This window comes from Symphodus melops (assembly GCF_947650265.1).
Source record: "Symphodus melops genome assembly, chromosome: 22".
Classification (NCBI taxonomy): Eukaryota; Metazoa; Chordata; class Actinopteri; order Labriformes; family Labridae; genus Symphodus; species Symphodus melops.
This window is the reverse complement of record NC_136712.1, coordinates 15,440,706-15,459,071: the sequence shown is the minus strand read 5'-3', so window position 1 is coordinate 15,459,071 and position 18,366 is coordinate 15,440,706. Positions and strand designations below refer to the sequence as shown.

Here is an 18,366-nt window from a genome sequence, read left to right as displayed (position 1 = left end):
TATTATCCTCCTTTTCAGCAAGTTTAAATAAGTCTCAAAAGTCCCCAAAATATGTGTATTAAGTTTCTTGCTCTAAATCCACTCTGATCCCATATTTGATCATGCCTATAAAGCCCTCTATTTCAGCCCTGATCAGAACAGGCTGTTTCTGTGTCTGTAGCTTTAAATGCAAATGAGCTGTGTCTGACCACGCCCCTCTCTGGAAGGAAGGGGATGGTTTTGGCTTTCTTGCTCCATGCCCAGTTGTTTACGGTGAGAAGGCAGACTCAGAGGGCAGAACAAACAGCTGTGAGAGTGTCGCCCACCTGGGCGAGGGGTCACTGCCCTTTGTGATATCATGAAGGGAAAATCTCCAAAGGGCCTCTTTGAATACACATTTTTTAAAGGGTGGAGCAGGATGGACTTTTTTTCATTATAGGAGGACTTGTTGATGGGCTAGGGCCACATGTTAGCGTTTGAAAAACATGGTAAATGTGTATTGATCTTCAATCAAGTCTGGGACTCTTATACAGTGTAGTGCAACATTTCCAAACAAAAGCTGCTCTAAAAGAAGAACAAAAATGCTAGCTGTTTTATTTCACATTTATTTGTTCATCATAATGAAACATCATCACTGATACAAAAAAAAACAACATCATCCCCTTTGTGTGGGTAAATTACAATCTGAGCGTTCAGCCTGATCCACAGGAAGCAGTGACACTGAACAACAGTAACATTGAGCAAGAGTTTCTCCACGGCTGACACTCCATAGAAAAATAAGGCAGGTGTTTCTGCACTATTCCTTTTTAAAAAACTGTTAAAAATCAGCTGGGGACGTTCCACTTTTACTAATCAACAAGATGACTTCTCATCTCAACCAGCACAATATACAACGGCAATGTATAAATTGGCTCAAACATGCAAAAAGTAGAGATATTTTGAACCAGAGGAGCGAGGGAAAATCCATCCAGCCTGAATACCTGAGAAACCAAAGGGTAAAAGAAGTGTGTGATTTGGGAGCGGTTGGAGGCTCCAGCCAAACACTCGTGAAGAAATTTTCAAGAGAGTAAGGTTGTAAAAATGTTTCAAAAACTTTGATACTTTCCTATACCACACGTTTTAAAATGACACCATCTTTGTCAGTTTAATGTTTCAACAATATCAGGGCTTTAAATATACATTTTCCGCAAGCTGCCGCGATAGTAGGAGAGAGCGGCGAAAATCTGTTTAAATTCACAGGTTGATTCAACTGGATTAGAAGAAGTGAAAACACTTTCTTGTTTTTTACAGTTAAGACTGTGGCCGGTTTACTTGCAATTAATGGTAATAAAATAACAAAGAGGGCCCCCAATATTGGGTGGCTAGGTCTTCTATTTTTGTTTCCATGGTATTGAGGATAGGTATCATTTAATTGTTTTTTAACATACTATGGTATCAAAGTTTAAAATGCTGGTTTGGTGACAATCCTACGTCAGAGTAAGCACGATCTTAATTATCTAACATTCATAGCAAGTACAGTCGAGACCCTTCGTCAATGAAGCTTTATCATGCCGTGGAAAGCTTCAGTTCAAGTAATGTCATGTAAGTAAAACCTCACCAAAACTGGGTTTCAAAGGTTCGCTTTCACAGCAGTGATTTACATTATGAGCCACAGAAAAGTATGAACTACAACGGTATACGACTGTCCCAGTACAGCGGCAGAGTTGTTGAAGACAGACATTTAATGAGTGTTAGTGATAGGCTATGCTACAAGTAGCAGAGGAGCCACAAGCCCCAAAAGCAAATTCTTACGATGGTCTTCCCTGTAACCTTCCCGTAGTGTGGTATGACAAGATGATCTTGTCTTGATTCTTTTACGTAAGATGTAAGAGAACCATTTTCCAGGAAACTATTAACGTTAATTCAGTTCACTTTAGGACTTATTGCAGCCGAGTGTCGTCACTGACAACCAATCAGCTAAAGAAATGCTTTGCCTCGTTACAGTGACTTTTCAGAAAACCCTGCTATGAAGTATTCCGTTGGTTAATTCATCTAAGATGACAAAATAAAATATGCAAAAGATGATATATAGAGATCAAATTTTCTACAAATATACAAGCTTCAAATAAAGAAAAAAAACTACTGTCATACAGCATGAGAAAAAAAAACAACCTAATACACGTTTTATATATTTATATATATATATATATACTAAAACAAACGCTGGATTGTAGAAGACTTAAAAAGCTGAATCCCCCAAACAACCCACTCACAATGAGTGTCAGTGTACCATAAAATAAAGATTATTTACAGAGCATATACACTTTTCCAAAAAGACCATGTTTGTAATCCAAAAACATGCACATATTACACTATTTCATTTGAAATATCTATTTGTATCCGCAAAGGATCAGTAAATGTTGTCCACTTTGGCTGGATGTGTCAGAGACACGCAACGGCATCGGAGGAAAGGAGAGATGAGGTTTCGATGTTGTCGATTTGACCAAAGGCACTGATGTAAGAGATTTGTTTTTCGGCTTTTATTTAGAGAGATGATGGTGGATACGTTTGATTTGAATCCTGGCCACCCGTTTTCGATGAATTCCACCTCTGCTCATGGAGCGCTCACACTAACCACTAAGCTAGCGGCGCCCCGAAGAGGCCAATCATAAAAGAAGAGTGTTGTGCTTCAGCTCGACAAACCAACTTTTACAATAACGAAAGCTAATCAGAGTCATCTTCAGTTCATTTTCAGATTTTACAAAGAATTTAGATTATAGGATTTTTTTTTCTTCCACAACTTAAAATCGCGTAATTTCCTCGGCAAGTCCCATGTTGTGACTTAACATCATAACTGGTGTTGTACTGTATTTAAATGAGAAAATTGACACCACTCCACAGGGCTGAATGTAGAGCTAGCTAACGTCTACAAACTACGCTAGTATTGGCATATTACCTGAAAGAAGGGGGAAACAGCTAACTTACTTTGCCCACATCAATGAACCAGCTAAGGAGTTGAAACATTACATCTGAACCACTTTCCTGAATTTCAACTGAATAGTTAGTTGAAACAGTTAAAAAACTAAAATTTAAAAATGTTTTTTTTTCACAGATATTGGTGGTGTTCCAGTTTCTGAATCAGTTCACTTTGAACAGATTTTCAATTGTTGTTTTGCTCAAATGCCCGACTCAATTTCATATTTTTTCCAGCGATTTGGAAAAATAACAACCTTTACCTATTGCAGACTAAAGGTGTGCTGAAGACTGTTGGATGTGTTAAAATTGTTCTTCATACAACCTGAAGGGCCTGGTTTGAGGCCAAGTAAGATATTATGTACAACAAGTTAATTTTCAGTAGACACATTATGTACACTAATACCGTTAATGTTTCAATCCCTCTGTAATAGAAATACTGGAAGCATCTCTTTGCTTCGTGTACAGCACCAGATTAAAATACAGACGGCGAGGAAGCTCTGGCTCTCTATCCACCACATCAAGCTGACATTGTATGTGCATGTAGACTCCGGCAAAGCTTCTGATTGTTGGTGTGTTACAGAGCAGCAAAACTAAACCACACGTTTCTGAATAAGATGTCCTCTTGTTTTTCTGTGTTGCTGGTTGACAGTTGTTTTGAGACGACTGTGTGATTATTTCAGGCCCCTTTTGGGGATAGTTGCTTGGAAAACGTTGGTGTAGGGATGTTTTACTGTCTACTGTTTGTAACTGTGTGTTCACTCTACACACAAAGTGTAACGTGATACAAGTGCATCCGGTAAGTATTCACAGTGCTTCACTTTTTCCACATTTTGTTATGTTACCGCCTCATTAAAAAATGGATACATTGTTTTTCCATCACATCCTTAACAAAACATCCCATAATGTCAAAGTAAACGTAAAAGTTTGTTTGAAATTTCTGTGTTTTGAAAAATCAGTGGAAACAGGATGCACTGAGCTCCGTTTTGATTGTGATGGCACGTGATTTTTTTGTTCTTTACTTTTAACAGAGTCGCAAATTTTTTTTTTTTAAATCTATTTTGAAATAAGGCAAAAGAGCGAAGAGGAAATAAGGAAAAACTGAAGTGCTGTGAATACTTTTTGGATGCACTGTACACACAAAGTGTAACGTGATTAAATAAGTGCTCCTTGTTACATGGAGGATGATACATTCCAACCTCTAAATGTCTTCTTCAAGTGCACAGAGGACCGAAGAACCTCGCATCGTCTGTCCAGCCTTGCGGGTAGCAGCTCACAGATCTGCCTCAGGGGAGGCTGCATAGTTTGTGTTTGTTCAGTTTCTTCATAGCTTGGAAGAAATCGTGATGATGGTGGTGATTTCGGGATGTCTCTGAGGCCCTTTAAACCAGAGTTTGTTCCTCCACATCTCCAGGTTTTGAATCTGTTGTTTCTGTCTTTTCTTTACAGCAAAAAACAAAAACAAAATTCAAGCGGGCAGAGGCAAGCCTCTCGCTCTTTGGGGGAAAAACTGAACCCGGTGCAGCAAAATATGGTTCCTGTATATGATACGTTTTTAAGATCAATATTGTAATTTGAGGAAGGGAACCACTGATGGGCAATGTTCCCTGGTGTTTGAGAAAAACCAGACGAGACGTAGAAGTTCGGTGGCTGAAAAGGGTTTGCTGACGAGGGAGAAAGGGGTTTAGTGTCCCCCGCTGGAGCCAGGGGGGTTGTGGATCCAGTCGAGTACGATGAGTGACAAGCTGCCAATCATGAAGATGATTCCCACGATTAGGAAAATGAACGCCTGTAGAGAGAGAGGCACAAGAAGAGGCAGAGAAGGGATTAAATGTTGTCTGATGTGTTGCTATGCACCGTGAGGGGGTTGTGGAAATTTGTAACGAGTCACGTGTTGAATTTGTTATCCTTTACTTGGGGTGAGAAAAATGATACAGTGAGAAGTTAATGTGGAGTGAGGAGGTGGAGTCTTTGTGTGCATTTACCCCAATCTTTTGCGGTGAGCGGAACGGCACAGATTTGACCAGGCGGATGTAAAAGGCAGCAGGTAGGATGAAGATGAGCATAGTGGCTGCAGAGGAACCTGCAATCAGAACGAAAGGAGAGTTTTCAAACATTTATGACTGTAAATATTTCCAGTTACGATCAAAGTTCAAAGAAAATTAGGACTGGACCTTTAAATTAAAATTCAATATCTGTAGGAATAGCAGTAGAAAATTCAGTATTATGTCTAATGAAAGATCAAAACATTTAAATGATGCCAAATCAATGTATCTGAACTTTATGCTGGTTTCACATACACACAGGAAGCAGAATCAAGTGTCAGGTTTTTTAAAATATTTTAAACTGAAATGTAAGAGTTATACTTTTGATCACAAAGAAGGAGCTGTTCCATCTTGTCTCAGCGTCGTCATGGAGACGATTTGTGGGAACCGCGCAGTTCAGTCTGAGTGTCTTCAAAGTGAGACCGTGCGAGTTGAGAACATTTGAGGTGCCCAAAGATCCGTCTTAATTGGTGGCGTGAATCGGCGGTGCCAGGACAATATTTGAATTCCGAAGATTGGATCTGTCCCATCACCAGTCTTCATCATCTAAATGATGTTCTTGTGAGATATCTACGTCCTCTTCCCTCATATAATCACACCCTGTCTTTCTCTCTCTCCTCTCCTGTGCAGGCTTTTTTTTCCTTTTCAGCCCACAAACATCCTTCCTTTACACCAAACATCACATCCATGCATGTACAGCACCCAAAATATTTTTTTGGTTTACAGTGATTAACATATCGTCTTCCTACATGGCTTGTTGCAAATTAAACTGTATTCAATCTAATCTAGTCTCCTATAGGCATAAAAGCAGTGTGCACATTAGGAAGCACCTTTACACTCTTTCTGTTCACCACTATGTTCTTTTTAGGGTTAAGACTACTGTCATTACTCTGTAGCTTCATTCTCCATCTTGGATATCTTTTATCTGTAGTGTATTTTTTCCATCATGTTTTGCCTCCTAAACCAAACTCTTCCTCAAAAGGGATTTCATGCCAAGAAATTCTGGGGCAGGCTGTCCTGAAATTTTCTACAGCAGAAGGAGTGCATGTGTGAAAACAGCTAAAGAGACATGCCTACATGTACGTGATTTTCCGTCGTCAGCAAGAACATACGAGTTGAGTTCCAGTGGTCACAGAGGGCTCACGCGACTGCATGGCTGGCACGACCCGACACTTTAAGCTTCTGTACTTCCCACGTCTTTTCTCAATAAAATGACCCCTGAACCAAAGGTGCTAATCAGGCCTTAACCCCCGTCCTCCCCAACACACCCTGTTTTATTAACTCCTGTGTGTCCACGTTATGGGTCCTTCAATCTTTACAAAATTGCAATGTCCTTTTTAAAACAGTAAACGATTCCCTCTCAAGTATTCAGCGGACTCACCAATGAAGCCGAAGATGTCTCTGATGGTGGGGACGAAGATGACCAGCATGTTGTTAAAGGCCAGGATGGCGGCGGCGATCAGTATGTGCCGAGTCCAGCTGAACTCACGCCCGCTGAACAACAGCGTGGTGATGGAGGAGCGGATCTGGGAGAAACACAAAGCAGGAAATATTAAGACATTTCAAATCTAGCGGGTATAGAACAATAAGCTCATTATTATTATTATTATTATTATTATTATTAATATTATTATAACAAAGTTTTAATAAAGTTTACTGGAAACTGAGTGACAATAAGAGGCATGTTTAATAACCATCAACACTATAGTTAGGTCGTGACTGCAAAGATATGCACTGATGGAGAGACGTCAGAGTGACGGAACTGCCCCCAGCAGGGGCTCTGAAGCTGGGGGGGGGGGGTGTCTCACCTTGACCTTCCAGTTGAGAGACACTCCCAACTGAGTCACAGCTGAGCCAACAACAATACAACAATAATCTCAGAACAGATTGTATCAACACTGTTACAGTAATACAAAAACACAGAAAAGGAAAACAAATGTTCTGATAACCCCGCCCCCGCTAAAAATTCCTATATCGTGACACCAGTGTCTCCTAATATACCACAGTTTAAAAAGTCAATATAATAGGAGGGAAACTCAAGCTCTATCGATCCCTTATTTGATACCACGGAGACAGAAATAGAAGTCCAAGACACTTAATACGAGCAACATTTTCTTAATTAAACAAAGACATTAGCTTTGTTTCAATAAGTATTTGTACAATGTAAGGCAAGGCAAGTTTATTCATGCAGTATATATAGCATATTTCAGCAACAAGGTCATTCAAAGGGCTTCATACAAGTGCTTAGTATGCAGAAGTTTACATGTTATTTTTCTATAGATTCATTCCTAAACACCTGTCTCATGACATCTTTGGAAGCACTCAATGCCATTGTTCATTAAAACAACAGATCGATCAACGATACAACAGATGTATCGTTGATGAAAAACTATAATATACTGTAAATAATACCAGTTCTTTTTAATCTTAATAACAAAGGTTAAAGGTTAATAATTGCTTTTTTGAATTTTTAATGAGCATTCACTGGTGTACTCTCCAATATGCACACAGTGTGCATTTTTCAAGTTCCTGAGTTACTAATTGTCCAAATAAAAAAAGTAAATATGTAACTTAATATTTCAATCTGGTAAACTTTAAATGAAATATGTCAGGATATTTACTTTCAACATACATACAGTGTGCCTGCATTAGGAACAAATCATTAAGCAGTCTGCATTTCTGCCGGCTTCTTTCTGAGACTGATTCCCACACTTGGCTGCTGACTGAAGTGTGTCAAGTACTTTGAGGCCAGTGTAAGTGTGTGTGTGTGTGTGTGTGTGTGTGTGTGTGTGTGTGTGTGTGTGTGTGTGTGTGTGAGAGAGAGAGAGAGAGATACGGAGGAGGTCTCAGCTAAGACGCCTGGAGCTGCTGAGCCACAGGCAAGGCCGTTCAAGCCTCCAGTAGGTAAAAGGTCGCAGCTGTCAGGTGAAACCTGAGGCACCGTCAACTCGCTGGACTGCATGGGGAAAGGTTACTAGGGGGGCGGAGCTTATGGAGTCCATTCAAAAAGGCTGGGGATTATCTCCTGCAGCGCAATGGAACCATGGGATTGCATCAGCCGGTAGTGAGAGGAGGGCGGGCTCGGCAGCAGCACGGGGGGTAGGATGCGTCTTTACACGAAGCTGCTGTTGTCACTTTTTTTAAACAGCCAGACGGTCTTCCTTCCTTTTTCAGTTACTAGTACCTCATTATGACTGATCATGGCCCCTGGTTGCAGTGGCAGCAAATCTAAACACCACATGCACAGCAAACAGAGAGTATATTTGTGGAGTAAAATATATGTGCTGCAAAAATAGTTTCCTGGAAATAAACTACTTTTTTTATAATCGTTCCCATAGACAGATGCTGTATGTGCAACCTTTCCTTTTTTTCATTGGCAGAACACCACAGGCCTTCTTTGTAATCTTTCAAGTCTGACTTAAGCACAAGATGAATGTTCAGTTTGCATGGCTCTGTGGGGGAAAAAAAAAATCACATTAACTGGATTTTCTGCACGGTCAAATTGAACCAAGTGACCTCCATCATGACTGTCAGGCGGCACTGGGATGACTCCTGCGCTTCACAGCCCACATGCCAAGAAAGTGTCCCACTTCAAGCCAACACTCCTTTCTAGTGGGAGATAATGACGATCATTTAAGTGCATCCATCCTAGACTCTACAAGAATGCCCAGCTTACCTCCCCTTCCCAGCATCTGTTGCATAATTAGGCCCACTTGGAAAACTCGAGTCTGGCTGTGGTATTTCTCTCAAAGGCTCCAAACTATTCATCACCCGGCTGTTACCTGGTGTAAAGCCTTTGGAGTGCACTGTGTGATATTTGCACACACCTCCTACTACCTGTCACGCACACATGTATATAAACAAACACATTGTATTTGGGTGGTGTAGTTTAAGGCAGCCAGATTAAACTGGCCACATCTGGCTTCAGCCAGGTAAAAAGAAACCAGGGACTGAGATGTTAGCTTCAAAGTTGGTCCAAACTAGTGGAAGATTAAAACAAACCATGGGCACTTCAGTCTTTTTTTACTGCTAACTAAATACTTTAATCTTTTGTGAAAGTAAATGTTTGTGCACATAGGAACAACTGAGTATATTCAAAGCTAGAGACACAGGAATGTAACAACAGTTTTCATCTCTTTCAGAATCACTCATTTGAATATCAGCAGCTGCTTGCTGTGTATGAAGTGAAACATGCAGTTGGGTAAAGTCCCCCCTGTGCAATAAAAATATCAACAGCAATACCACAAGTGTTTCTGTGATCAGTGAAACAGGAGGACAAAGATAAGTTTCACACGATGTTCTTTAAAGAAACCAAAACAAACTCAAGAGATAGAATGGTCCCAAACATGAGTGTCTAATGGTGAGACTGCTCTGCAGCATTTCAACTCCCATGGGTTGAGAGAAATAAGAATCACAGACTGTGGTACTTAATGAGAGATAAATCCTTAAAGTTTCTAAAGCTTTTAAATTGCCAGGTTATGAGACAGTCTTGATGGTGTTAATCTAGCAGGGCACTTGATCTGAAATGTAACTTTAATGCACTCATGTACAACTTACATTCTTCAAAGAAGCTAGCGAATTACTACTTAAATGTAATACAATTATTGATATTTATAACAAAGACTTGATGTAGGCTATTTTTCAAAAAAGGTTATGTGTTTTTCGACTTTATTTGCAGAATTTAGGGTTGAAACTATACTAATGTATTTGATGATGAAGAGGAGAAACAATGCAAAAACAGGATTTTGTTAAACCTGGCAACCCAAAATTCTATTTTTCAGCTTAACCGAGCAGTCAATTTTGTTTTTGTGTGACTTAGCAAATGTTCATAACTGATGGCTTACTCTTGGTATGCGTTGTATATATGGGACTGAGGACACACTCGCCAAAATTGAAGTCTCTGAAGGTTGAATTGTAGTGTAGCTAGCTGAGCTTTTTAGACTCCACTGTTATATAATGTGATTGTTTTGAGACATTTCATTTTCCCGACATCAGTAGCAAGTTTAAAATCACCTGAGAAGTCTAAGCTTACAAGGAGACATGCAAAGAATTAAAAGGCCAATATACGAGGGGTTGAATAATGCTGAAACCATTTAATGCAAGCTAACTAGCTTATAAAGGCTAACTAGCTTGCCACTAATTTGATTGCAGTCTTTGAATAAGTGATGTGTTGCGTAGTTAATACTTTAGTAAAGAGAGAAAACACAGATTGTCTGACTTTGTAGATTTGAAAAATAACACTGACTTCAAATGAAATGCCCCCCCTCCGTTAAACAGAAAATGTTTAGCATGATGAGTTCAGCGGAAATATTAATCACTTGTGAACAGTCAGTCAGCCATTAATTAGTTAGCAAAGCAAGATCCAGCAAGTTTACCTTTGAAACACTTGGACTAAAAACAAGTGACCTACTTTTAAATAAGTACCAAGTGGTAATTTAAGGTTTTAGTGGCAAGTGCTCAAGCTAGCGCTTCACAACAAAGGTCTTCATTAAGGGGAAAATTGTACAACATGAAGGTAAGACATAAAGGTGACATTGGTGCCGTTCATCAGGCCAGTGGCGTCTCTCTCCCATGCTTTCAATCTGCCACTGGAGCCTGAGAACTGGGGCATGTTTGACTCCCCATAAAGCCTTTTCATTATGTTCTGGATCCTGGCAAAGCCCTGTGTGATCTGGCCTCTGTTAGCATCTATCCTTCACGTGACTGCACACCCACACACACTCCATGCAATTTCACATCCAAACATGTCTGCATGATGCCCACTCCCACACATACTATCGCTTTTCTCTTATACTAGCATTTCCCCGGGGGAGCCAAGGACAGTCGCAGACAAAGCTAATGTTAATCTCTGACTGAAGGCCGACAGCATTTCTCTGCAAGATGAAGGTCAGGATGATTGAAGGCGAGATTCTCAAATGTCAACTGGAAACTTGGCTGAGCGACTCAGCACTTCTTTTGAACTGATGTCTTGCATGCATCCAAGTTCGTCAATCTTTGCACCATCTTGGAGTAAATTTACAGCTACTGCGGTGATCTAAGCCACGTAAATCATCCCCAACACTCCAAAACAATGCAGAAATCGACTTTGCAAAATGGCTCAGTTCTTTTACTGAGTCTAGCTGCAACTGACACATGTAAAGCCGGTTATGACTCATATAACTTTTCCTCTGTATCCATGCAAGTATACACAGGCTAAAACCTGTTCTGTATACAATGCCACTTCAGGAATCTTCTTGACATTTCAAAAAGTGGCTACTTTAAAGACAAAGAGCACATACTGTTTAATGCAATAAGGCAACCCGGAAAAAAAAAAAAAAAAAAAAAAAACTCGATTGCACGTGCCTGCAGTGGAATCTGAACCCCTCACCCTGACTGTGTCACTCTTTTGCTCTTTTCACTAAGCTACAAGTCACACCAGCTGCTTCGTGGCATCTCATTTCAGTCTTGTATTTTTCCTCTGTAATCTTAGTCCTCTTCACTTTCACTCTCAATCAGCATTTATTATTCAAACACGGCAATCGATTAAAGTTGAATGTATTTTTTTTTTATTCCATCCAACCTCACACGGTGGACATAGAGCGAGCACGACTGAATTACATTTTGTTGCCTGAGCACAGAGACGAAACCGAGCCGTGAATATTCAGACTAACAAAGAGTTCGTCTTTTAAAGTAGGAATCATCAGAAGACATGTCTGTTTGTTTTCTGCCCCACAGAGGCCGAGGGCAAAACTACAGGAGCATTGAAAATGGCTCCGTGTTCCTTTATTTGTTTGGCTGATGATTCTAAACACCATTTGCACAAAACCTAAATATTACGTAAAAACGTGTGTACAGAAGATGCGATTCAGAATGCACAGTGCAGCATGTGCAAACAAATCGTCTATTATCTGCCCTTAAAGCCATGCTCACGGGTTTGCTTACACAAAAAAACTTTAGCTTTCACAGTTTGTAGGCATCAAAACATCAACAGAAACTCATTAGGAACCACACTACTGTTAGAAAGGTGCATTAAGCAGCACAAGCAATTTACGTGGATGTAAAGCATTAGCTGTAGTGTACAGTATAAAGATAATCTACTAATCCACCTTACTTATGTTAATTTAAAGCTGAGGTTAATGCTACTAGTTTAGCTCCCGTTAGCATCCTCGCTTTAGCTATTTAATTGACGCCATGGAGGGCACGTAGGACAGAGAGAGTCCACAGAAAATGAAGCGAGAATAAAGTTAAACACTACAGCTCCTCTTATTTCTTACTGCAAATTGAGAGATGAATTATACTATATAAATGTAAATATCAAGTTTTTTTCTGGCCATACATTATTTATGAGGTAACGACAGCTATCTTAGTGATTTATATAACGTCATTCTTCCTGGGACTGCAGATAAAGAAGCAAGCATGGTTAGATTTGGCACATATCCATGTGTAATCGAATTGCACATATTGATTTATGCATTTTGTAACTTCTTCTGTAAAATCAACACAAAATGTTATTCTTCCAGTGTCATTGTTTTGTATTTACAGATGCTGGTTTTTAAGCCATTTTCCATCATTATCACAATATTTTTTTTGGAACTGTGCAGCCCTGGAAAAGGTTTGCCTTTTTGTCTCCCACCTCTATCAGCCCACCCCCTTCTTTGTATCACTGACTCCGCCTCTTTATCTCCCCGAAGCTTGCAGTCAGGGTGAGGGTTTTTCCACTGTCCACTGTGGAGCTGTAAACTTCCACTACAGAGACAAAGCAATGGGGGTGGGGGGTTCCTCTCTCTCACGTTCCCTCAGACTATAAAACCCTAGCAGTGTGGTGAGGGAGGGGTTTGTATCTGTGTGTTAGTTAAAAGTATATGAGGGAGAGTGGGAACACCCAGTGTAAGAACGCAGGCATCGCTTAAGTTTTACAAAATGATGGTGCTTGAAAATGTTCAGAAATACAAATGAGGCAATGGATAAATAGTGAAGACAAGTTTGAAAGTATATATATTCTAAATCGATGTAAAAAAAGTGCGTGCGTGCGTGCGTGCGTGTGTGTGTGTGTGTGTGTGCGTGTGCTGTGTCAGGGCTGTGTGTTTCCCTGGTGTGCAGTCATTGCTGCATCATTCTTGGTCAGCACTTCCCAGCAACACATCTGCTGCCCCCTGGTGGTCTGCTGCTGAACTTGCAGCCTCTTCAGACATTACTCCCAAACAGGCAGCTGCTTCTCTTTACATAAATTGCATGAAAGCTTATACGGTTCATGAAACTTCCTCTAGCTTGCCACCATTTTTGTTCCACCTTGTGTCAAATGAGAGCAAAGCTAAAATTAGAACACGGACATATATGGGGCTGAAGGCAGGATATGTGTGAATGAATCTGATGATAAGTTTTGGTTACTAGACGTCACTCAGTCCCTGACCTTTGACCACTTTTTGAGAGAGTAAGATGAAGAGAGGCTTTGCTGTTAAGATCCCGGAGTGCGGGTGGTAAGTGTTTGTTTGTCTGCGTAATTAGGAGGTGTGGCAGTTTAAGACCTGAGCCTGAGATTTTTAAGATGACGACATGAGCAGAGTGCCAAACTGAACAGTGTGTTCTTTTTCACCAAACAGCATCGAAAAAACGACAGAAAAAAGTCTGACTCTGCACCAAACACAAAACCTGGTCTGTGAGCAGAGTGACACTAAGTGGCAGTAACGCTCGGATGAATGAATGGTTTTACAAAGTAGCTGGTTGGCGTCAGCGGGCAGAATTTATGGGTGGTGTATGTTTGCCTGAAGGAAATGTTTGTGTGCTCTGACGTGCATCAAATTATATCACTGCCCAAATGAGGCTCCATTCTTTTGAGCAAAAAGACGCCATCGCTCCGTAAATTCAAGCTCGAGGAATGAGAACCCCTTACTACGAGGAAACATCAAACTCTTCAAATGACAGGCTGTGTTTTTTGTATGATTTACTTACAGGGAACAGCACAATGGGGACAGTCAGGGTGACGGCGGTGAGGACAGCCAAACGCACAAGCAGCAACATGGTGTCGAACTTGTAAACCTTGGTGAAGGTGTGGAGCAGCTCTGCCTCTACGTTTTCTGTGTCGGACGGAATACACAAGAACGTATGAATACAGAGCAAAGAGCAGAACATTTGTACAGCAAAGACATAACATTGTCAGACAACCCAAACCCTCAATGTCCAATTTCAAGGCTTTACAAGGCTTACATTTTGGTAACACGTTTATTCATTTAATTCAGGGAACAACAATTTCAGCCAATTTTTGGGGCTGCTTTTTCTGCCTTTATTCTAGAGACAGGACAGTGAGACAGGAACCAGGGAGAGAGAGAGAGAGAGAGAGAGAGAGAGAGAGAGAGAGAGAGAGACCAGGAAATGACCATAGACTGTATGACATGTGAGAAAGGAGCCACAGGGCGGATTCGAACCCTGGCTGTCCGCTCTCAAGCTAGGCCTCTTGCTGTGTACCAGTTGAACTGGGAAGTGGCAAAGTCAGAGTTCCCAGTCAGAAGTGTCAACTGGAACGCATCCAGAAGTCGTGTTTACTAGTCAGAAAGTCTGAGTAAATTTGCAGCCTAAGTTAGAATCCAACATGGCTGCTACGTACGTACATTAACCGTATCGTAAAGCTATAAACATAGTTTTTATTAAACGCTTGCTCCTCTTTTTGTGAGATTAAAATCAATCACAGCGATCGTATTGTGCGTACGCGACTGCATCTGTGGACATGCAGTCATGTTATTTTCATGTAGTGTGTTGTTATCGTCTGCTCGTAGCTAACAAAACAAAGCTACTCCTGAAGGTGTCCATGTTGCTTTTCTGACTTGCAACTGGAACACGCTCAACTCGGGTGTGACGTCACGCCCAGATCCGACTTCCGAGGTAAATGGAACGCGGCATCTGTAACAAAGGCCATGCACACTAACCACGAGGCCACAGGGAGAGTTGTTCCGGTTGCTGGTTTTCTTACCATAAAAGGTGAGGTAGCCGAACAGCGCCGACAGCATGTACATGATGAGCATGGTTAAGATTGACAGGTTGGAGACATTCTGCATCCTTTTCCTCGTGCGACTGTGGAGCAACACAAACATCACTTTTTATTAGAGGCTTTTAACAGATTAAGTGTCACACTTGAGACTTGAGGCATTAAAACTCTTTAAAAATAAGCAGACGTAAGCCCCTTTTAGCCTCTCTCTCCCCCTGTACTCTGGACATGTCTGGACATTGCCCCCGAGGAGCTGAGCTGAAAGTGTACTTCTTTCTTTCACTGACTCAGCTCATTAGGCATTTTCTTTGCCCTACTTTACAAACTCAGTCCAATTATATGAAGAGGAAGCTGTTGAGCCGTTTTCATACGTGACAGTCGTGATGATTTCTAGTAAATGTCAGGACAGACTGCTCGACAAACTTTCAGAGGGACGTTTTCTCCAAAATGGATGGGAGGAGTTTCTGGAGGCCAGGCTGCAGAAAATCCATGATGACAGATGAAGTTACAGAGGCTATTTCCTGCTGCGGTCAGATATTTGCTTAACCATACTTTACGCGGAAATTTAACTTGGGAGCTTGTAAGAAAAAGGCAAAAAAGTCGGATTGGAAATTTGGCATTTCACATGTTCTGTTTGCCTGCTTATCAAAGTTTTCAGTTTAACCAGTGACCCTTTCCACCTTTCACGACTTTGCACGGTCGCAGAAGTCTCAAAATCTTTGCTCATAAAGACACTGTTCGCACGGCTTCGTAGTGAGAAAATGTGTTTTCCTTGGATGAACTTCCCTCGATGTTTATTTTAGGCGGTGGCGATGATGATTGGTTGCATGATTTCAGAGCAACAAAGAGAAAGCACTTACTCTTTCAGCTCGCTGTAGATAGGCAGGACCTCAGGGTGGCACACAAAAGCAAAAGCCAGGATGGGCACGGTGTATGCAGTCTGGAGAAAAAAAGTGAACAGTGAAATGTTGGACGTCAGCCATAAAACATGTTCACACATTTTTTATCGAGTTATTGACTTTGATTGCAACCCCTGGCACGCTCTCTTTCAGAGACTTCTACCAAAAAGTTGCTCAATACGCTGATTAGTCAGAGCACAATGTTTTATTCGCGGTTAGCCAGGTGCTGGACTTCAAACTTTCTCTTCTTTCTCTTCGCTTCTGTTTGGTGCATTTCAAATTATTTATTATCATACCACCTTTTTACAGCCAAAATCATTGATCTACAGCTTGCATGGGAATTATAGAACCATCACAAGACAAAAAGTATTCAGACAGTAGCAGCTCTCTTGCACGCGAGTAACCCTATGTCCCTCTGTAGATATTCTATACATTTCTATGCTATGTGTCACACTCTTATCTTGTGTTAAGGCCCTCAAACAAATCCATGAACACACAAAAAGACCCAAAACACACCCTGATACTCCACCCTGACTAAACATGTCTTGGCGAATGCCTTGCATTCTTCTTCTGGTGGATTTGTAGTTTGTAAGGTGCCACGTGTAGGAACAAGAGTCTTTTTTTTTTTTCTTCCAAAAGAGTTTTTAATATTGTTCAAACATCGCCCGTTCACAAGGAGGAGACACAGCTATGTTCTTCATTTGAGAGTTATGCTTGGAAGAGAGATACTCTATTGTTTGGGTTTCGTTTCAGTTTTGCAGCCACAGATTACATTGAAAAAAAAAAAAAAAAAAAAAAAAGAGCTTGTGAGAAAATTACACCCTTTTGCAAATGCAACAAGGTCCCACCTTTTTAACTGATGAGTTGTCTACGTAGAAAACTTCAGTGTTGCAAATTAGACAAAAGCTTGGAGAGAAAATAATCTGGCTTTCTACCAAAAGCCAAATATGAGTGTTAGCCTGAAGGGTTCTTCCTTTTGCCTCGTACCTGTGAGTTGAAGATAAAGTATTTGGGCGTGCACATTTCCTCGTCGTCGGGGTGAGGCTCGTAGTGGACACTGCTGGAGTGGTGAGCGTCGCTGCCGGCGATGACCGCCGGGGAAACGTCCGCACGGGAGAAGTCCATCTGTGCCGAGCTGTTTACCGGCTGGTACAAAGCTGACATGTCCGATGCGTTTATGCTGAGGTTTGACGTGTGGTGGGAGAAGAAAGGAAGAGGGCAGGGCAGCTGGGTCTTCTTGTATATCACCTGGAAGTGAACAAAATCAAGTTACATTGCATTCTTTCAAATGGTTTGCATTAAATTACAGCCTGACGAATACGCTGATCTGCCAGCACATTCGGTCAATATGAGCCACTTTGTCACATGTCAAACCTTCTTCGTGCCTCCTGATCAAATTCTGTGGTTTATTATTTGGATTTTCTTCTTGTTACTTGTTGGACTTTTTGCTTAAATACTTTTGTTTTCTGCATGTGGGTCCTGCTCTTTCTTTTTGTGACAACACTATTCATTAACATGCCATTCCTCTACTTTGTCTTATTAGTGCACACTCTATTTTCATTCTAGTGCCCTACAATGGCGTTATTACTGGTCATTTGTAAATCTTATCCTTGATATTCAGCATTAGCCTCGACCTTAAATGTCCCTTATCGTTCTTGACCTAAAAAAAAAAAGGAAAAAAAGAAAAGAAAAGAAAATTGACCAAATTCTGAGTGACAGAAGCGATCTAGTTGTGCCCGTTCTTCAGGTCTGTTAATATGAGAAGATAGACCCTGCACACATACTCAAATGCTCCATTACGACAAAAAGGTTTTGTGTGTGGGCTTATCTGCTGTTGCCCATGAACCTATTTGGTGTGCGTATAACTCCCTACCTTCTCTCAACAATTTGTTACAACTTCACTTCCTACATGATGTCTTTTCTCAAAGCGTGAGCTCCAGTCACGTGCTCCTAAACGAGGCCCTCACAGTGTAACACACACTGCGGTGGCCTGAGCGTGGGTTGTGAACGCTCTTGAAAATTAAGGACAGGGTCAAATGTCACGCTTTTAAGTCCTATAGGTTAACTATCCAATTAGCGTAGCATTACTGTTATACTTGTAAAACTGAAATAACTGGGTTTTTTTGTCCACTTGGAGGCAGCAGAAACACAATATTGACCTGCTGTGGTTTCAAGTTGATACATTAATATATAATTTATGTACAAAAGAACTGTATAAGCTTTTATTTTGAAGTTTAGTTGGACATGTTGTGTATATAAGTTCAATATTCACTTTCCATTAAGGCCTATTTTAAGTGAACACCTATTATAAATAGACTTAACAAACGAGGTGGACTCACACAATAGTTAGATAGAAGCATTATGTTTGCTGTCAGCATCTTAATTTTCTGCAACCATTATTGGACGAGAGGGTGAATATGCATTTCGATGTCCCTACCCTGGTTGACAGGTCAACCTGGTAGCTAGTCTTCATGGGACCATAGTATGACCCACTACTAGCAATTAAAACCATTGGCTTATTTGGAAAATATTT

The 18,366-nt window shown here is 40.8% G+C and overlaps 1 protein-coding gene across 1 annotated transcript in view; it reads right to left on the bottom strand.

The window, feature by feature from the left end:
- Positions 1 to 564: 564 nt before the first annotated feature.
- The window catches only part of slc38a4 (solute carrier family 38 member 4), a 40,472-nt gene continuing 22,670 nt past the window's right edge, over positions 565 to 18,366 (bottom strand). The window contains exons 10-16 of the mRNA XM_079334605.1: positions 16,821 to 17,081; positions 15,795 to 15,874; positions 14,920 to 15,020; positions 13,905 to 14,029; positions 6,358 to 6,502; positions 4,917 to 5,014; positions 565 to 4,720 (exon numbers count right to left, since the gene is read on the bottom strand). Of these exons, the coding sequence (XP_079190731.1) occupies positions 4,616 to 4,720; positions 4,917 to 5,014; positions 6,358 to 6,502; positions 13,905 to 14,029; positions 14,920 to 15,020; positions 15,795 to 15,874; positions 16,821 to 17,081 (915 nt within the window). The 3' untranslated portion in view covers positions 565 to 4,615. The remainder of the gene's footprint in view (positions 4,721 to 4,916; positions 5,015 to 6,357; positions 6,503 to 13,904; positions 14,030 to 14,919; positions 15,021 to 15,794; positions 15,875 to 16,820; positions 17,082 to 18,366) is intronic.